Here is a 21,860-nt window from a genome sequence, read left to right on the forward strand (position 1 = left end):
GGCCTTCACCCCAGGAGGCATACTCCATACTCCATTGTCTCTTGAGACAGAACCACAGCATGTTTCGTTCTAAGAGAATCCAACGAAAGCAGTTTTATTTTGTGTGCAAAGTCTCTTTTTTTTAAGCAGAATGACAGTGGTGGGAAAAAGCAACCCTAAAAATTCTGCTTGGAAGCAAAATAAGGGAAAAGGAGCCTCAGGATTCTCTTCTCGGTTCATTTTTTGACCCAGGAAATCCGCCAGCACGGCACTGTAAACGCACCTCCCTGCCTAGAGTCCTGGGTCGTGACCCAGGCGGGATGGGAAAGGGAAATGAAAAGGACGCCAAATGGCGGCCGAAAGTGTCAACGAAACAAAAACAACGCCGCGCTCAGCCAACTGCAGCAGACGCTTCCCACGTGTCCCATTCCGATCGCTCTGTCCAATAGCGCCGAGGCGCTTAAGGCGCCATTTTTGATTTTGGAACGCTCGGGACTTAACCCGAACACCTGCGGGAATGGGTTTTGCCCTCTTTCAAAATGGCACCCGGCATCGGCTGAGGGTCACGTGTCCCCCCCCCCCCGGCTCTTGCCCGGACGCACAAGGCGGCGCCTGTAACCATAGCAGACGAGGAAGTCGCGACTGAGTGTAACACAAGCGGACGGCTGAATGAGCATGCGCAGACCGACCTAATAGGCGGGGCACCCCTGGGTTAGAAAAGTGTAGCCACGCCCTCCACCTTGCTGCCTGTGCCTTCCTTGACTGAACTTCCCGGAGCCGGGCAAAGTGGGCGGGGCCGTTGTCTTTCCCTGACGGAGCCGCCGAACAGCTGCCTCTCTCTCGCAACTTTCTGGCGCATCATGCACGGCTCCCCCGCCATCCCCGAGGAGGTCAGCAGCCTCCTTGCAGGTAAAGATTCAGCTGCCTGGGAAAGATTCAGCGCGCCTGGGAAAGATTCAGTGCGGGGTTGCGGCTGCGGTAGAAGTTTCTCTGGGACGAAGGGTAGAGTGGAGTTACAGGGAGGAGGGTAAGGGAAGTCTCGGGAAGGGGGCGATGTGGCAGGAAGATGTGACTGGTGCTCTGTAAGCCGGATAGGGGAAAAAAACTTATTGTGAATAGGTTTTTCCAGCTAGGGGAGAGAAACGAAAATTGGAGAATTGTAGGTAATAATATCATCCAGGAGTTTTGCTAAGAAAAGCCTCCTGGGAAAGGGAGGAACAGGTTGGAAGCTGTTGGGCAAATTGTTAAATTATGTATATACAAATATACAGGCCTTTTTTTCTTAAAAAATGTTTAGAGGTACTTTCGTTTTGACTCAAGAAAATCACCATTTTATAGTTCAAATCGGGAAAAATAAATATAGCAAATGGACAAAAGTACAAAGATGTTTAGGGGTATGCATACCCCTGCATCTCCCCAGAAAAAAGCACTGCAAAGCATAGTTAAGAGTGTTTCTTTGAGGAACTAAAGTGCTTCAATGTGTCCAGCCAGCTGCCTGACTCTTCCCCCCCCCCCAATCACAACCTGCTTTTATGTGTGAGTACAGGGTGGTGGAGTGAACTAAATGAAGAAGGCCAAAATTTAGAAGCTTCCTCTTTAACCAAATGAAAGAGGCCTATGAAGTCCACATATTTGCTTACATTTTCATGCATCTGACAAATGGGAGAACAGTTCTGTACTAGACTGTACTGCATTTCCTGTGTCGCCCAATATACACTCTTCCTTGTTGAAATTTGCATCGCTCATCTTGACAAATGCATCTTGTGACTGGTAATCTACAACTTCCGCTATGAAGTTCTTCTTTTACTCCCTTTCAAGAAACTTTGGAATAAACTCTCAATTTCTCCTGTCCCAAGTAGTGGCCTTTTTGTGTTTGTGATTTTTCTTTCTGCCTGGGATGAAGAACCTGTGCCCCCCCCCCAATTCCTAATGATACAATTCTATGCCCATTTACCTGAATGGACAGTCTGTTGAACTGAGTGGGACTTTCTGTTTAAATATGTACAGTATGGGGTTAAGAGTCAACTTGTTTAAATAACCTCTTTCAGAGTGAGCAGGAATACAAGACAAATGGGTCCTATAAGCACCTTAATTAAAGTCTAATTAACTTATTGCAGCATAAGCTTATAAATGCAGGGTCTCCCACCAACAACCTACATAGCTTCTTTTTTGGCGATCACTTCATGAACACGGTCTTAACAGTGAGTCCGTAAGCGACCGTGGAGGCCAATTCTGGATCCACATCAGGGCCGTCTTAAGCATACCCGGTGCTGTGGTTCAAAGATCCCTCCGGTGGGCCCCCCCACCGTTTCCCAGAGTTGTTGACCTTTTCCCAAGCCTCTGTGGGGATCGCTCTCCTCCCGCGGAAGGAAGCTGCACGCCCGCCAGTCATATGGTTGACGGGGCACATCTGGCGGGCATGCAGGGAAAGGGGAGGCCACCGGCAAAGACGCACAGCTCCCCCACTCACTGGGGCACCCCAAGAGGCTAGTGCCCTGGCGCAACGCGCCTGTAAGCCCAATAGGAAAGACAGCTCTGATCCACATGACCTTCCACAGTGGGGACATCGGTTTCTGGGTGGGAGTTGATCACGGTGAGCGTTTGCCAAACGTGCCTTCCTCTTAGCACGTTTCTCCCTTTTGTCCTGAGTTCGAGAGTAAAGGTGTAGGCTGCGTGCATGCATATATACATTCCTAAGACTAGAGAAAGGGAATCAATTTTACAAGGTGAGAATAAAACACCAAGGAATACATCTTTCATACACACCTTCAGAGGGTGTGTAACCTGCTCTTGATGGGGTTACACACCCTCTGAAGGAGTGGGTATGCAGCTTGGGGGTACTTTTGGATCCATTGCTGTTGCCTCAGGCTCAGGTGGCCTCAGTGGTGTCTTCATCAGCTTCTGCTGGTGGCCCATTGCGTCCCTATCTGGACAGGGATAGCCTAACTTGTGTTGTCTATGCCCTGATAACCTCTCGTTTGGATTACTGCACAACGTTATATGTGGGGCTACGTCTGAAGACAGTTCAAAAAAACTTCAGCTGGTGCAGAGTTCAGTGGCCTGGTTGCTCACTGGGCAAGACAGTTTAAGCATATAACACCAGTACTGGGCTGGCTGCCATAAACACGGTTTCTGTGGTGGTTTCCTGTTTGTGGAATGCTCTCCACAGAGAGGCTTGTCAGACAAAAACATTCCTCTTCTCCCAGGCCGTTGGCTAATCTACCACTTTTAAAACTGTGTTACACAGTAACAAACTGTGTACTAATATGTCATTGCACAGTAACAAACAAAAACAAAACACACAGGGTTTTTGTTTTTTTATTTTGTAAACCACCCTGTGATCCTCAGATGAAGGGCGGTATAGAAATTTAATAAGCAATAATAATAATATATTTTCACAAATTCTGAAAAACCTGTTACATCCCAGATGAGCCTTGACCAATTAAGATTCCATCCAGCTATTATTTTGTTGGTTGACCTGAATTAAACAGAGAAAAGCTCCTGAAAACTCTTGTTAACTCCTAAAAATATGCTTAGGTGGCAACTTTTTGGATTGTTGGGCAGCTGCCAAATGCATCTGGCCAGGAAGGCACTTCCTGCTGGTTTTAAAGACATAAGAAAACCAATGTTTTTGGAGTTTCTTCTGCTCATCTTCCATTAGGCAGAGCATTATGCTCTGTTTCTTTTGGATATCTGTTTCTGACTTGCTGAGGCAGCCTGTATCAATATGAAAAAGATGGAAAGAGCAATGTCCAGCATTGAGGTGATGGGCACCTCTCCTGGCCTTTCTATGTACTGCTCCTGACTCTGGCCTTGTTTACATGACTAATTAACCCAAGATGTAATGACATATTAGTGGATTTGTTTCTTCTTGATAAATCAGAAACTAAAACAAGTTAAGGGGTGCTAGTGATAAGTGGCTGCAAACAAGCCTCCAGTCTCTTTGTTCCAGGGCTAGTTTTTGTGGGGTCATCGTATATTATAACCCTTCTGGATGATAGGCCATTAGGCTGTTGGACCAGATTTCTCCAGGTTGGACAATTGCAACTTTTAAATGTTTGTTCAGTGCCTTGGATATGCCCATACAGATTCTTGCCTAAAATAGTTGCGAGAAAATTGAACGGGTCAGGGCTAGTGAGGATGGGGAAAGAAAGAGAGTCTTAAATATTTAGCAGAATAAGTCAGACTGTAGTGCTTCAGGGGAGGATTTGCAGTAAGAATAGAGTAAAATAAAAAAATTCCTTCAGTAGCACCTTAAAGACCAACTAAGTTTTTGTTTTGGTATGAGCTTTCGTGTGCATGCACACTTCTTCAGATACCACGAAAGCTCATACCAAAACAAAAACTTAGTTGGTCTTTAAGGTGCTACTGAAGGAATTTTTTTATTTTACTTCGACCCAGACCAACACGGCTACCTACCTGTAGTAAGAATAGAGATTAGATAGCACATGCTTTTGGACTTCCAAGGAAGTCTTGCAGGTAGTGGGATGGCTTGTGAGCCTCATCTTGTCTTCTGCACCTCATCTAATTTTGCCTACATCAGTGCACCCACATGAAGGGCTTGCATATATCTGGTCTTTAGGACTTTACTGAAGAAATAACCACTATCATCTACTTTTGCATAACTGCTCCAAGGGCTATAACCATAATCTTCATCTAAATTAATATACCAGCCCTCATCCAAAGATGAGGCAAGTTACAACATACTAGTGTTTGTACAAAAGCACATTATTTGGAATTGAATCACATAGGTCTGAATAGCTCTCATTTCAGCGTATTTAGGATTTGCTTATTGATCTTCAAAACAGTCTTAGAATAATAGAATCATAGAATGATAGAGTTTGAAGGGATCCCAAGGAACGTCTCGTACAGGGTTTCCCAAACTTGGGTCTCCAGCTGTTGTTGGACTACTACTCCCATCATCCCTAGCTAGCAGGATCAGTGGTCAGGGATGATGGGAATTGTAGTCCAACAACAGCTGGAAACCCAAGCCTGGGAAACTGATCTTGCCGAACTCTCTGTTGTGTTGTGTCCAGTGAGTACAGTCGGATATATTCTTTGGCAGACCTATATGGTTAGACCAGGGATGGCCAACTTCTATACTGTCATGTGCTAGTTTACTTTTAAGACAGTGGTCAAAAGTTTTTTGGGGGGGAGGAGGAGTAAGTTTTACAAAATGAGAAGGTTGGCAAGGTTGCAGATCGTGAATATGGATGATCCGTCTGATCCTATAAAACTGATTTAGCGACCATAATTAAAAGAATGGTAACCACCCTCCTTATTTCTTCTGCCCATGCTCTCAGTTAAGGCAATCTAGCCAAGGTAGAATATGATATTTTCTACATTTAGTTCTCGGACATAAAGATTGAACTCTTATAGTGCTTCATTTCCAGTCTGAACATTACTGAAATGAATGTTCATCACAGATGGATTCTGGATAACTGAATAAGACATAACCATTATGTGGATATCATTTAAGCTGATTACCTTTGCAATTACCATCTATTAAAACAGTATTGAAATGAGGCTACATACATTGAAGTTAAGAGAGTAAGAGAGAGAGAAGAAAGGAGACCACTGACATTCTTGAAATAGCCTACAGTATTTGAAACATAGTTCAATTGTCTTTGCTATAAATTTGATGTAAGTGTCAGATCTGTAATAAAAATGGCATGGGGTATTTTTTTATATACTTGCTGCTCAATTAGCTTCTTTTTTAATTAACACTGGGCCTGGTTATCTTGTCCTGCTGGCTTTTCTTCCAGTTACCTGTCAGGGAAACTTAAATGGGTACATCTAAGAGTATGTAAACTTGGGTTTATGTTTTTTGCATTTAAGAAAGTGGTGCTCAGTTTCCTCAAGACCGTTCTAATTCCCCCCCTGCCATTCCAACTAGTCGGGTTCGGCATTTAAATTTTGATTCTACCCCTGCTCTACTTGAGACCACTTTCCTCAATATGTGAGTGTGTATGTGTGTGGGTGTGGGTGGGGGGGGGGGGACACAAATAAATAAAACTACAGCTAATTTCACAAGCTGCTTTGCCAATTTTTCAACATATTCCGGCAAATTTCCTCTTACTGTGCTAAAAGGTTGTCCTTCCTTTAGGGGACTTGTTTGTTTGTATGCGCTGACTTCTCCACCCTCAGAGCAACCTCCCCCCCCAATTCTCATAGTAAAATACTACAAAGCATTTAGATGTTGGAGGGTATTTAATCATTCGCAAAGGGGATTACAAAAACGAAATAAAATGCAAGAATGTAAACTGCATAGTTTGTTCTGCGTGCGAAGTTAAATGTTATTTCCATGTTTCTAATGATCAAAATCTAGTGAAACTTAAAATATAGGGTCGTTTTTCAAATATTAAGTTTTCTGGTGTCACATCTTCTGTCCATAGAATGAAACTGTCGATGCCTTTGAGATTATTGACTAGTTTTAATGTGACACTTTTACCCACATGCTTTCAAAATTGGGACCAGCTTTAACCCAGAGGAAGACATCATAAGTCTACGGTCACTTCTGAAAATGGGCTTTTGTTAATGAAAGTGCCAAATGATGTTTGATCTTGCTCAATCATATATGCATTTGAACAGTTTATTGTCTTCTAGCTTTAATTTCTCAAGTAATGGGGTGTATATATATTTTACACACTTTGACAGTTTATTAAAACTTGTTGGGTTCTTGTTCATTTAATGATGGCAAGTGTCAAAACAGCATTTGCTGTGCTAAGCATAAGCACAGCAGTGAACAAATCTATCCAATTTAGAGTTTGAAATATCTTTCAATTATATTATGCCTGGGACTGATAAAGTAATTCCATTAGATAGTTTGGATATTATTGCCTTATGAAAAAAAAAGCCATAATAGAGGTATTTATCTTCTGAAAATTATCATTTCTTCTTTTGACTCATCTCTCTCTCTCCTCTCTCTTTATTCTTTCATGATTTAGATGTCGACACATTTATATTGGATACCCTAAAAGGAGAGAATTTATCCAAAAGAGCAAAGGAAAAGAGGGATGCTCTGATTAAGAAGATAAAAGACATCAAGTCCAAGTAAGCAATTATGCATGTATGCTGTGCATTTACTGCAGAAAGTGAATTATCCCTGCATCAAACCTATCATTATTATTTTTTCACAATTTTACCAATGGAAAAACTGAGGCTGAAAGAGGGCACCCAATGGCAGTGTTTAGTTAGAAGTGTAAGCCAGAATTTCTGGGTCATCGTGGTTTGTTTTGAATGAGTGGAATGCTATTGCATGCTGCTGTAATTCCCTCTTCACTCCTCCCTCTTCACTCCTCTGACTCATGGTTTGTTGTTCACTATTAAGGAATTAAGATTGCAGGAAGAAATATCAACAACCTCAGATATGCTGATGACACAATCTTGGTGGCAGAAAGTGAGGAGGAATTAAAGAACCTTTTAATGAGGGTGAAAGAGGAGAGCGCAAAATATGGTCTGAAGCTCAACATAAAAAAAACCCAAGATCATGGCCACTGGTCCCGTCACCTCCTGGCAAATAGAAGGGGAAGAAATGGGGGCAGTGAGAGATTTTACTTTCTTGGGCTCCATGATCACAGTGTTTTGTTGCTGTGTAGGCTCCTATGATGTAAGTAAAGGGCCCCGCCTGCTAGCCTGCACCTTAAAATATCACTGGTTCGATCATTTCTATATATAGGGTGCCTACATTCTTCATGTGCAAATGGCTTTAGATACCTATTAGGTCCATAAGTTACCATGTAGCATATATTCAACACAAAAAGCAGTGACAATTTGTTGTTGACAAAGGACAGCTGGACACATAAAGGGACCCATTACCTTCAGCAGCTTAGGGCCTCATCGAACCTAAATCTGGTCCTGAGAGTAACCCAAAGCTGTATACCTTAAAACCAGTTAAGAACAACCGATAAAAACCTAAAAATACAATTACTGATCCTTCCCCGCTAAAATAAGCTGCAGTGCTATCCTTCAAATTAAGCCCAGATTCATGCCTGGAAAAAGATAAAAATGGTGCCAGGCCTGAAACACCCATTCTCATGTTGCCAGCCTCTGAAACTCCCATAGTGGGAGCACACAAAGAAAAGCCTCAGATGATGATCACATGGTCAGGGTTCATCACAATAAACCGTGATTACCCAGAAACATTGGCACACCATTATGTGTGAACATGGCCTGTAAATTCCAGATCCTTGCCATTTAAATGGTTTTGATTATGCTGGTCCGCTTTGGGACATGCCACGTGGCCAGGCTACTGCGACGTGGTTGTTTCTTGCTTGTTGTGAAAAGTTCAGCAGAGAAGAGTCTTTTGTTCTGCAGCCAGGACAGAAACACAGGCTGCTGCTTCTCAGTAGGTTAGTTAAAAAAAAGAGAGGAAAGCTGCCTTCCACTAAGCAGAGTGATGGAGGAGGAGGAGGACAACCTCCCCTCCAGCTCTGTTTCTGTAGCATGGAAACCAAGCGGACAGGCAGAGGAGAGATGGTGAGATCCATCTCACCCCAACAAGCTTGTTCACTCACCTGTATGGAATTCCTACTTGCCTGTGGCTAGCAGGTGAGTTGTTAAAATACAAGTCAGTACTGGGAAAAGGAAAGAACTGTACTACCTTTTTATGGCTTTCCGTCCTGATGAGTAATATGAGTAAAGCATTTCTGTTCCTCTTGGGTTCTTTTGAGGATTTTTTTTGGGGGGTCTTTCCTTACAGTCGTTTGTGCATGTGGTTGGGTTGCTTGCATTTCTTTGGCATCTCAGAGAGATGGGAAATTGTGAAAGGAAGAAGAAGAGTTTGGATTTGATATCCCGCTTTACCACTACCCGAAGGAGTCTCAAAGCGGCTAACATTCTCCTTTCCCTTCCTCCCCCACAACAAACACTCTGTGAGGTGAGTGGGGCTGAGAGACTTCAAAGAAGCGTGACTAGCCCAAGGTCACCCAGCAGCTGCATGTGGAGGAGCGGAGACGCGAACCCGGTTCCCCAGATTACGAGTCTCCCGCTCTTAACCACTACACCACACTGGCTCTAAAGGAATGTGCCTTTAAATTTCTTAAACTAGAATGCAAATGCACATCTAAATAGCAGTGGCTTCTGTTTCCAGCATTGCAATCTGTCTCTCTTTCTCTGGCACCTCTGAGGTTCAGTGTAGGAAGTCTGCAGTCTGGATGGAATAGCTTATCATGGTCTTCTGCCAGTGCTTGTCAGCTTTGTGGACTTATAGAGGCCAGCATGCTGCCGAATCGGTGTACCCAGTCTCTGAATTTAGAAATACCAGAGCTCTTGGTTGACCCAGACAGATTATTTACCTAATAAGAGAAATCATGGCATGCTACCCAACCTGTGAATAATTGTTTCCTGAAAAATGAAGAATTGCAGAAGAATGGAGTGAGATTGCTGTGGTTTCTGTGTAAACAGACCGACCGGCATTTGAAATGAACTTGCTCTGTACAGAAAACTTTGACCTACTTTGTACTATTCCTCCAGGCTAGTTTACACATGTAAACCTTGCTTACGGACTCAACGTAATTCTTTATGGCGGCCTGGAGAAATGGTTTTCGTGAGCTGGGCAATAGACAGATTCTTGCAAATCTGTGCAGTGATTCTTGTGAATATAATTTGTCAGTGTAAGCTGCTGTGAAAGATTTGTCTGTGCATATAATACTTTAGCAAAGAGAAGTCATCTTTTTGATGACTTGCAGCCAATGTAACATTTAGCACTGGTAAGCATGTTTTAATTGCTTAATTACAAGCCAGAGCCAACACTCCTCAAGGACTGAAGTGAGGACATAGAGATCATAGAATCCATGGAGTTGTGGGGTTGGAAGATACCCTGCCCAACGCAATTCAGGAATCTGCAGCTGTCCTATAAAGGGATCGAGCCTGCAACGCTGGCATTATCAGCACTGTGCTCTAACCAACTGAACTATTAGATCAGTCAGATTGTTATTGTTTATAGTCAATTGCTGTTATAAAACATTGCACACACAAGAATGCACAAGGCCCCAAGACAATCAGATAGTAAGTTAAAACATACCAGTTTTCAGAGTTGCAAGCTGAGCTTAAGACTGTAAAGTTTCCCAAATCTTGTGTCCCCCCCCCCTGTGTGTGTGTTCTGGCTAAAAAAAGTAGCCCATAACTTTCTCATTGCTAGTGCATATACTGCTAAATCTCCTCTGCAGGTAACAAACTTGTCACCAGGCAACAGCCATATAATTCTGAACACATCCCATGGAACTGTGACCCCCCCCCCGAAATGAATAGAGGCATTTATCCCTCAGCGATTTGTATAAAGGGCAATACTGGATTTAGTGCACAGTGTTTTGATCTGTCCTGATCTCAGTGCTTTTTAAAATATATATATATATAGTTAGTGGTACTCTCATTTTCCTACTCATATTGAACTACTGGCCCTCAATGAGACAAAACTTAGATTTACAAAATCTGCATCCCCCCAGAAAAAAAAGCACTGCCTGATCTGCGTATGCAAAGATTTGTTGGCCTGCTAAAGGATTTACTGGTCAGATATCCCGTGGGCATGGATTGAAATCTAAGAACATCAAATGCGTCTTGAACAGGCAGTGCCCCATATGAGTACCAAACTACTGTGGATCTCCACAGGCTGCTTGTTGCAGTACCAACAGCGACAAGTTCTTGGTGCTTCAGTCATTAATTTTATTTTATTTTATCTATATCAGCAATATAAACACCCTGGTTTCTAAGCAGTGCATGTTGAGGCTTCAAAAGGTCACAGAAGTTAGATCAGCTCTGAAGCTCCATTACTCATTACTCTTCCATCCAGATTGTTGTGTGTTGCATTTCAGGTGTTGCACTACAGATGTTGCACTGATGTTGGACTACAGCTCGCATAATCCCTGACCATTGGCCATGCTAGCTGAGGCTGATGGGAGTTGTAGTCCGGCAACATACAGAGGGCTTGTTCTCTGCTCACTTAAGTGGCTTAATGCATTTTCTGTTTTTGTTTTCTTTTGCTCCTTCCTTGTATTTCATCAGTTTTACCGATACTTGCACCTTCACTCTTTTGTGTTCAAAATGTTCTTGCCAAGTTTAACTTAATTGATTTTCTTGTTCATTTGATTTACCTAATCTTTCTTATCTGTCAATAGGTATTTTGCAGAGCCGTACTTAAACACCTATCAGTTTTCCAGATTAATATATTGATCTTAAAGTTGGAGACGGCATGCATCCCAACCAGATAAAGTCTCTGTTTGCTCCTGTAAACATGCAAATCGTGTAAAGCGTGCAAACCTTTAATTTAATATCTCGAAGGGCATCTTAAAGCTAGTAAAATATTCTCTTGATTGTTTCACTTAGCGTTAAAATATTCAGTGTCTCTTGTTGGTTTTTCTGTCTGTTGTATTTCTCCCCGTTTTTTAAAATAAGTAGCCTTAAGACTTTCCAAATACTTACATTATCCTCTCTTTCCCATCCCCCACTTCCTCTTCTGCAGCTACCCACAAGACTTTCCTGAAAGAGGTAAGGATATGACTACTCATTTGCACGTGGCATAGAAATCTTGCTCACTGGTAGGCTTTTAAACCGATCTCTGGTTTTATTCAATGTACTATTGTACAATTTAAAATCCCAAAATTCAAGGGTCCAGAGCACTGTGTGTGCGTGTTGACTTTTTCATGGATGAGGATGCTAGCTCCCCCTGCTGGAGGAAAAAGAGGACAGCTTGTGGGATTTTTCCTTTTGTGAACTTTTTGTGTTGTTAAAAAAAGGGAAAAGACACGCCACTACAAGAACAACCAAACTAATCATTACATTCCAAACTTTAAAAAAGGATTATTTCCTTTAGAAATTAATTAATATCACCTTTCTAACGTGAACCCCAAGCTCTTTAAATGAACCCCAAGTTTTAAATGGACGTTTCAGCAGAAATTGAATATGTTCAAAATAGAAATTATTGTCTAGAAGTTTGTGATATAGCACAAACATATTAATACAGATTTTGTTTCCCTGACTGGTGTTGGTGTTAAGCAAAAGAAATTGCTTCTTGCATTTGCCAGTATTGTACTTTTAGTTTTTTATATGTGGGAACAAGATCTGAAATGCTGAAATGGGAAACTCTAATGTGGTTTGCCTATAATCGCCTAGTGCATGTATTGAAACAGACCTTTATAGTTTCATTAAAAGCAGGCTGTTACAGTGATCTGTTCTGAATCTGAAACGGCCCTATTTTCACGATGCTAATTCATGAGGTCATGACCTGTGGACTGTGAATGCTAGCATGAGGGTCACAGCATGAGGTTAAAAAAAAAAAGTATATGGAACTACAGTAGGTTCTCTGCTACCTGCAATAGCGTGGGGATCCTAGCCAGGACATAATAAGAGTTTATTTTATCTTTAGCATTTGTATGCCAGCCTTCAACAGGGATATGTTCAGGGCAGCTTGCAAATAGAAATGTTTAGCATGGATTGGTGCCAGTATTGTAAGTGGCACATATCTCAGACAGAAAATGTGTTTCTTGTTTACAAGCGCGCATGACATCCACACAAAAGTTACTGCCAGTTCCCAGTAGTGGAATTTGGAATCTGAAAGGATAAAAGCAGCAGATAAAAAACCCTAACTTTACTATTGGTAAAATACTCTTTTGCCTGGTCCAAGCACAGCGCTTTTTAAAAGAAAAAGAGAGAGAGAGAAATCAATATTGCATAGCAAATACTAATGAGCAAATTATTTAAAATTGATCCTAGTCCACAGAAGCATAGATGTGAGTTCTTTATGAGAGTGGGGCTTTCAGTTCGTTTCCAAATAGCAACAACTGGCTCGGGACCGAAATAGCACAAGGAAGGACCGCCTCTCTCCATATGAACCAATCGGGACCCTGTGATCATCACCTGAGGTCTTTCTTCATGTGCTTTTTCTGCGAGAGGTCCAGAGGGCGGTGACATGAGAACAGGCATTTTCTGTGGTGGCTCCGCACTTGTGGAATGCTCTCCCCAGGGAAGCTCGCCTGGCCCCTTCATTACATGCCTTTAGGTACCAGGCATGGAAACGCTGTTTACTTTCCTGCTATAGCGGTTCCTATTTATCTACTTGCATTTTGATGTGCTTTCGAACTGCTAGGTTGGCAGGAGCTGGGACCGAGCAACGGGAGCTCCCCCGCGTCACAGGGATTCGAACCGCTGACCTTCTGATCAGCAAGCCCTAGGCTCAGTGCTTTAGCCCACAGCGCCACCTGGGTCCCCCATGGAAACGGCGTTTCCATGTGCTGCTCTGGTTCGCCAGAAGTGGCTTTGTCATGCTGGCCACATGACCTGGAAGCTATACGCCGGCTCCCTCGGCCAATAATGCGAGATGAGCGCACAACCCCAGAGTCGGTCACGACTGGACCTAATGGTCAGGGGTCCCTTTACCTTTACCTTAGGTACCAGGCAACAACATTCCTCTTCTTCCAGGCCTTTGGCTAATTAAACAGTCTATGGCCTTTTAAACTGTGTGTGTTGGGGTTATTGTTTTTGATTGTTACCATGGTTTGTATTTTTGTACAGTCGTACCTTGGACCACAAACGCCTTGGTACTCTGACGTTTTGGCTCCCTGCAAACGCCGCAAACCCGGAAGTGAGTGTTCCGGTTTGCAAATGTTCTTTGGAACCCGAACGTCCGATGGGGCTTCCATGGCTTCTGATTGGCTGCAGGAGCTTCCTGCAGCCAATCAGAAGCTGCGCTTTGGCCTTTGAGCGTTTTGGAAGTCAAACGGACTTCTGGAACGGATTCCGTTCGACTTCCAAGGTACGACTGTATTGTAAACAGCCCTGTGATCTTTGGATGAAGGGTGGTATAGAAATTTAATAAACAGCAACAATTTAATAAACAACAACAACACTCTCCACTGCACTACTAGCACCTCCCTGTGCTTGCTCTGTACTTGAAGGAGTCTTGGCATAAGCCTCTGGGCAAATTAAGACAATGAGTGGCTGGGGGTTCATCAGCACTTTGCCTTATGACACACCCGGTTACCACCAACCAGATAATGGTGATACCAGGGAAATTATGGTTTAAAAGCAGGTGATTCCCAGGTCCCCTGCAGAAGACCCAGGGCTTGCGCTGCCCGGTCCACTCTCTAACAATGTCCTTCCTGGGCAAGATGTGCCAACAATCTTGACTCTGTGTAAGGAGCTTCATACATGCGTATGTACAGTGGAACCTCGGTTTACGACTACCTCCGTTTATGAATGCCGCGGGCCTGGAAGTGTTTACATCCGGGTTCCACGGCGTCGGATGCGCAGACGCGACCTGCACAGTGTGTGTGTGTGTGTGCAGAAGCGCTCTATCGGCACTTCGCGCATGCGCAGAAGCGTGCCTTCGGCGAGCGAACGCCTCCACGGAACGGGTTGCGTTCGCAAACCGAGGTACTATTGTACTCACATGCTCATTTACTGTTATTGGTGGTAAGGGAATTTCTCCTTGAGTTCAAAACCTGGGCTTCCCTTTTGTGGGGAACACATCTAAGTAATATACAGGCCAAAGCACCACAAAAGAGTGGGGTAAGATAGTATAGCTATTTGTTTTTAAAATAGCAGAAAGACTCCTTTTTAAAAAATGAAATGAAATTAGGGACTAAAGGGTCTAAAATGTATATAATTAGATACACAACTGGTTAATTTGCTAAGAGCACTGCATAAGGTGTTTGGTAGTGGGATGAACGAGCAGCTTAATTCCTAATGGAATGTGATATAGCAGAAGATGAAGAGACTTTTTAGAGATGGAACTTTGAGCAATTTGAGACCATGGGTTAGTTAGATAGTGAACACTGTACATATGTCTAGGGATTTGAGAGGCGGGGAGGGTTCTCAGAGCAGCAACAGTTTGCTTCAAACGTATTGACTGAAATATATGTTGATGGCTCCTTTATTGCGGGTTTTGTGACAGAAGGAAATATTGATGATGTCAAAACACTCCGCTTGTTGTGGAGAGCATAGGCGGAAGAGAGTTCACTTGTGTTAGAAAACATATAAGACACTATAAAATACCGATTCCTTGATATGAAGCTGATGCAAAGTCAATCTGACATCTTTATTGCGATAACTGGGAATTCCATTAACAATGGACTTAAGTGACTAGCTTCCCGTATTTAGTGCAACGCCATTATCTGCTGGGATCAATAAGCAAATAATACTATAAATGAAAAAAGATGCTATTTAATAAAGAAGGGTCAGGTACTGTGTGTCATATTGTGAGCAAGTTAAAGCATCCTACCCTCAAAACATAAGTGATTAAATCACAGACGAAAGAAAATACGAAGTGTATTTTTCCCGGTAACCATTAAATGTGTTTAATTAATGAAACTTTTTTTTTAAAGTTCTAGGATAAATCAAAGGTTGTTCTGGGGAAACCATATTAATGAGCATTAGTCTCTTAATTATCCTCCTGGCTATGTCACAGGGACACATTCATGCTTTTTCTTTGTGTAATAACTTTTTTATAAAGAAGTATTTTTAAACTGATCATTAATTTTATGACTGCAGAAATGAGATGCAAAATTTATGCTGTTGTCATTGGCACAGGCTCAAGGCATCGCTGACATTATGCATGATTATAATGGAATGGCTGCCCGCTAATGAGTCTATAGACATTTCGTTTGAACATGCCTTGCTTTTAGATGTCTGATTAGGCTGTAATGCTTTCAATTATGCCTGCAAATTGTATTGGATACATTTACCTGATGCTTATTGTTCCTTTGTAGTTTAGTTTTCTGTTACATAGATACCAACTGAACGCTTTGCTTTATTGATTTCCTTCCCCCTCCCAGGTATGCTAGTAGACACAAGGCACCTGTCAAGGGGACAATTATTATTATTATTATTATTATTATTATTATTATTATTATTATTATTGGGTGAGAAGCTCAAGAGTGACTCCTGACTGAACGAAGGCACAGCATTCATTGTTTCAAATGTGGTTCCCTTTGACAAGCTGTAGAGTGTTGGTCGTAGGGCCCGATCTATGTGTGTGTGTGTATAATGAGTTGTTGTTTTTTTTTTAAAGAGGAAATTTGGACATGTTAAAGTGAACTGCGTTGCATCCTTCATCACATGAACTCTTTGTTTGGCTCTTATAACACACTTTTTTGTTAAAGCAAAAGCTCACTTCTTTTTGTTGCATGAAAGAGGGCATTGGTATGTTTGGTTTAGTTTTAAGTATGCTGTATATCTTGTCTAAATCTTTTGAGGAGGAAGCAGCCCACTTAACGTTGGCTTTTTAAATGGACAGACTTAGCAGATATAGACATCTGGTGCTTTTTAATGCCTTTCCACAAATCTTGGAGGCCTTGAGTACTTTTTTTAAACTTTTTTTTAAAAAATGATATTCCTCGTGCCACTTTCATCACAACATTGAGAAATGTAATCAGGGCTGTGTCTGCTCTCCATAAAACATAGAATAAAATTCTGCGCCGAATCCAAACTCTCTAGTATGTATACAACTTCCAAATGAGGACCGTGAGAAGAGCTCGACTGGATCCGGCCAAAGGCCCATCTAGCCAAGCATCCTGCTTCCCACGGTGGATAACTGGATCCCTCTGGGAAGACCACAAGCAGGGCATGAAATCAAGAGTTCTCTGCCACTGTTGCTTCCCATCAACTAGAGGGAAGGGAGGGAAAACTAGTTCCATATGACCATTTGCCTTATCACATAGAAATGGAAATGAAACAAACTTTGCTGATAGTTGGGAGTCCACAGTTTTGGCTTGGGCTAACCTCCAACCATTATCTTCAACTCCTAGGGTAGGAATTGGCCCTTGTAGCTTGGGTACCATGTGCTTCCCAGGTCTCAGACTTGTGCTTTCATGCTGACCTCCGCCTCCCACGAAGAATCTCACCCCCCCTGAGAGAGATGCACAAGTGGGGTAGTGGACGAGCTTTCTGGTAGGGAAGAACAGCGGGCGAGTTGAGGAAGTGAGCAGGCTGACATGGACGGACTCTCGCCTCTTTCTTTGTGGATGGTTCTACCAAAATACTGGAGGAACAGGAGAGCAGCACTCTGAACCAAGCCTCTCGTGTCAGCTGCAGGAGCTAGAGGGGAGAGCTGGATTCTGAGCCCAGTTCCTGTTGCTATTCCTCCAAGAATATGAGGAAGTAGCCACCAGGGAAAGGATGGGTGTCCTCCTCGTTATTTTAGCTTGTTCTCCCTGTTTCGGTCCCTTCTCTTTTCCACCCTCATCCTCCCATGTCTTTCCTTTCAGTTCTCCCTTGGTATCCCTCAGCTGTTGAGTGGCATGGCAGTACGACATTGTGGGCTGGAATGGTGTCAGTGATGTGGGCTAGATGGATTGGGCATTTTTCCAATGCTGTAATAAATTGATTGGGACCTGTTCAGGGAAGTTTTTAATATTTGATGTTTTATTCTGTTTTTAATCTGTTGGGAGCCCCCCCAGCTGGATGGGTGGGGTATAAATAAATTAATCATCATCATCATCTTTGACATATTTAGTATACAAGACATAAGAAGTGCTCTGTGTTAATTTTATGTGCTGGGTAAATATTTGTGACTCCCCTCCCCAAAGTATTCAATTGGAATACAGTGGTACCTCGACTTACGAACGACTCGACAACCGAATTTTTTGACTTACGAGTGGGGCAAATGGCCGCCCGCTTACTAATTTCTCGACATCCGAACGGAAACCGATTTTAGATAGGGTTTTTTCGACTTACGAATTTTTAGATGGGGTTGCTTCGACTTACGAATTTTTCCGTTTCCAGTGCATTCCTATGGGAAATCACGTTTCCAATGGCGCTTTTCGACTTATGAATTTTTCGACCTACGAAGGTGCCTTCGGAACGGATTAAATTCGTAAGTCGAGGCACCACTGTATTTGATTCTGGGGGCATCAGCAAAGTGCATGTGATGTAGCTTGAATACTTTATTCAAATATGCGTTTAATATATTTTATTAATTACATATGCATACACGTTTATTACATATGCATGCACACTTCTTAGTATAGTCTTCCTCTTCCCCTCTTCCTAATGTTCTGTGACTGCCCGCCCTTATCATTGGTCTTCATGATCTAGTACAGAGATCCCTTCCTTAAGTAGGTTATCAATAGTGGAGGAGGATAATTGCCAATGGGGATGAGGCTTTGTGGATCCCTGCTGGAGTGGTGGACCTAAAATTTGAAATTGCCATGTGATCTGGCCTTTACTGGGCTTGCTTCCCATTTACGACAGAGAGGTTTCTGTGATTCCACGCTGGCTGTGGTCTGTGTTCACAACTCTGTGACAAAATGAGGCCGAGCAAGCCTCTGTTACTTTATCTTTCCTGTGTTCATCATTTCTTAATGATTCAAATTCATCGAGTATTATAATGTATGTAAGAAACACTTTGAAACTTCAGTTTAGAGGTTTCAGATTAACGAGACTGCATTTTTCAAACACATGGGGATATTCTCTTCTTTCTGTAAGCTTTAAATGTTGCTTTCATCAGCGTTCCAGGGGCTGAAAGATACTCAGAAGGCGCACTCATGCGTTAGCTAGAAATAGTTGCAATTATTTTGATTCTGTACATTGTGGTGGATTCAGCTAAGACACATCCAGATTACAAAGAAGCCCCGGGAGTTGTAGCTTTTGGGGAAGCACAAGGTGAGCTAGACAAATAGCAGTTGTCCAGGATTTAAATTGCTGTGGAATTTGGACACTAATTATCATTTTGGGTTCTGCCCTTCCTTAAAAGAAATGCTTTAGGAGGCGAATATTTCCAGGAGGGCATTTACATTTATTTTATAACATCTGAAGAGAAGTTTTTAAATCCCTCTCTGCTCATAATAGTAATAGGGCTCAGTGCAACACACTGTTGCAAATCAACACTGTGAAGCGAATGTTCAAGTAGCCATGGATTTGACAAGCGACAGAGGCTAAAGGGCCCATTCATAAGACCAAACGGGTGTTATGTGAGTGCATGTGTTGAGTGGATCTATGCTGAGTTTACCCTACTGCAAGGCTGCTGAAAAGTGGACTGAGTGATGGCATGATAGATATAGGTTGAACTGGCAGGTGGATGGGTGATGAAGCGTTCATGTCACAAGTATGTCATACCACACATGGCCCAAGATTTGCTGCCGCGGCAAACTAACGTTTACTGCAGGGAAACCGCACTACATTGTGCTACCAATGGCATGTCAGCGTTGCGTGGCTGTTATGCTGGAATGGTCAGAGAAAGCACTAAATCAAATGTTACGTTTAAGCACATATTGCTGTGTAGCTAATAAAACATGGTCCTCCTCCTCCCCCCCGCCCCCAGTTAATAAATGAATTATTGCATTGGGTTTCTGCTGGAAGGGATATTATGGTAGTTAATGGAATCTGCACCTAGATAGTGCTGACAAGCCGTTCCTCATTCAAACACTTCATGTTGGATCCAGAGTAAAGTTGAGTTTATTTTTACATTTACCGGTATATCTCCTTTCCTCCAAGGAGCTCAAGGTGGCGTACAGAGCTATCGTCGTCGTCCTAATTTTATCTTCACAACCCTGTGAGGTAGAGAAAATAACAGGCTTACCCAGTGAATTTCATGGCCGAGTGAGGATTTCTACTAAGCTTAGCTCGATTGAAATTAATGGAATGCTAGCCATGATTTGAACATCACATTTTTTTATTTTAAGCTCAGCTAACTTTATTTTGGATCCAACTCTTCTTTCTCATTCTTTACCATATAAGGTTACCAGACGCCCCCGTTTCCCGGGGACAGCCCCCGGATTTACAAATCAGCCCCCTGACAAAGTCCTATCATTCCGACTGAATTTGAAAAGTGTCCCCGGATTCATTGAAAAAAAAATCTGGTAACCTTACCATAGGAGCCCATTCCTATTGCCCCCTCCAATAAAATATTGGAGCCCCCCCCCCCCAACTTGATGGGCATTGTCATTCAAATGGTTTGTGTGTACCACATCTTGTGATTAATTTTGTGCGGTGAGGCTTACCTGGTCCCCCTCCCCCATTTTTATTCAAGTTGGCACCCCTGTTCTTTACTGTAACTTTTATCTCAACCATGCTTCTGAGGTAACTGGGTTGAGGGGAAAGCTTACTTTTGGATTCGGGTTGTGTGGTTTTTTTTGGTGATGTTTTACTTTGAAATTCGCCTCGCGATGAATATGTGTATAACTAAACTGAAAGGAGCCTGTCTTAACTCCTGATAAATATTTTGGTTTGTGCAGGAGAACTCGAAGATGGGGAAGAGCGTGAAGGCCTTTGCCCTGTGCCTCCTGACAATATCTCTGTAGCATCTGACCGCTGTGATAAAGAGGATGAAGGCCCCTCTGATGGTAAGTGCTTCTCTTTGTCTCAAGGTACCCAAATCACAGTGATTTGGGAGTTTTGTTGGCTGCCAGTGTCTCTGAGCTGGTGCAGTTCTTGGGAAACAGATGAGCAGCGAACCATGTGGGTCCTGTTCCTTACCTTCCCAAGACCCTTAAGGAACTGAAGAGCTCTCTCTAGTGGCTAAAAATAAGATACAGTGGGATTTTTTTTTTAAAAAAACGCACATTTGCTTGTTTGTTTCAGTAGCCAAAATAGATCTCTTAGTTTTTCCTCCTTGCCCTCCCACAAATGAATCGGCAACTGATACACTCAGATTCAACCCCCCCCCCACTTTTAGGACAAATCTGTTCTTAATTCAGCATCAGATTCTTGCTTAATTTTACTGTACTTGTTTTATTTAGTGTATAAATAATGAAAAAGAATTCGTTTGATGGATTTGTGTTTTTTTGCATGGGGCACACTTGAAACAGAGCGAGTTCATAAAATATTAAATTAATTGTTCTTATGGTGTGTCTTCCCGTTAATATACTGACGTTTCTCGTTCAAACAATTTTTGGTGCTTACGTTTGAACAGTACTCCCCCCCCCCCGGCCAAGTTTATTATATATCAAATTTTAATCATTCTTACATTTTTGAAGAGAAGAACAAGTGAATATTCTGTGGGGATTATTGCATCATTGTTTGCAGCTATCTCTTTCTGCTAGTTGACAGTGTTGATAGATCACAATTTGCATACACATAACAATGTATACTAATTAGTTGTTCCAAATTTTAGACTTGGAAGTGAGCAACTGTTTCTTCCTTTCTGTCATACGATGATCAAACTGTGTAGCTCCAACTCAATTGCTGCTTGAAAATAATGCTTCCCTGCAACATGCTACTCCACATTTTATGTTTTTCACATTATTCCCTTTGGAAACATATATTGCTTTTATGAGGTATAAAATTATATCTATTGCAGAACAGGGATAAGTCAAACATGTGCATAAGTGATGAACGTTCTAACAACTGATTCAGAAAACAGGATCTTTACATTTATATGGTAGAACTCTGCGATCAGAGTTCTCTTCTGCTGAATTCAACTTATGCTACAGTAAAGGAAAAACTAGCCATAAAATAACCTTTAGCTTTTGACTACCCCTTTTATATTTGTTGGCAAAACAGATTCTATGCAATTTTTAGATGAATCTCCCCCCCCCCCCCCGGTGTTAAATGGCGTGGTTGATATTGTAACAAAATATGCAGCTGTGTTTTCTGCCTATGGCTTACTGCACACTGGGCATAATGAAGCGGTTGCGAGAAGTGTTTTCTCCTTGTTTGTTTAAAAATGGACAACCGTTTTTGTCTGTGAAAGCGAATTCGACGGTGCTGACGCTTGGGCATTAAGTATCACCGATATAAATGTGCGGGTTATCTGTTTGAGAAGTTTCCAACTTGGTTGCTGTTTTTTTATAATTTTTTTTAAACATTATTTTTTACAGTCATACCTCACGATACATCCACTTCATATTGCGTCTTTTCAGGTTACAGACGCGCCGAACCTGGAAGTCCCGGAACGGGTTACTTTCGGGTTCGGCGCGTCCGTAATCTGCACGCATGCGCAGAAGCGCTAA

General features: G+C 42.4%; 1 protein-coding gene across 1 annotated transcript in view; it reads left to right on the forward strand.

Moving 5' to 3' along the window:
• Positions 1–827: 827 nt before the first annotated feature.
• Positions 828–21,860, forward strand: part of SKAP2 (src kinase associated phosphoprotein 2) — a 106,529-nt gene continuing 85,496 nt past the window's right edge. Inside the window, exons 1-4 of the mRNA XM_035128877.3 lie at positions 828–888; positions 6,927–7,032; positions 11,438–11,463; positions 20,145–20,252. Of these exons, the coding sequence (XP_034984768.3) occupies positions 840–888; positions 6,927–7,032; positions 11,438–11,463; positions 20,145–20,252 (289 nt within the window). The 5' untranslated portion in view covers positions 828–839. The remainder of the gene's footprint in view (positions 889–6,926; positions 7,033–11,437; positions 11,464–20,144; positions 20,253–21,860) is intronic.

Source organism: Zootoca vivipara, chromosome 11, assembly GCF_965207765.1.
Source record: "Zootoca vivipara chromosome 11, rZooViv2.hap1.1, whole genome shotgun sequence".
In the NCBI taxonomy this organism is placed as follows: Eukaryota; Metazoa; Chordata; class Lepidosauria; order Squamata; family Lacertidae; genus Zootoca; species Zootoca vivipara.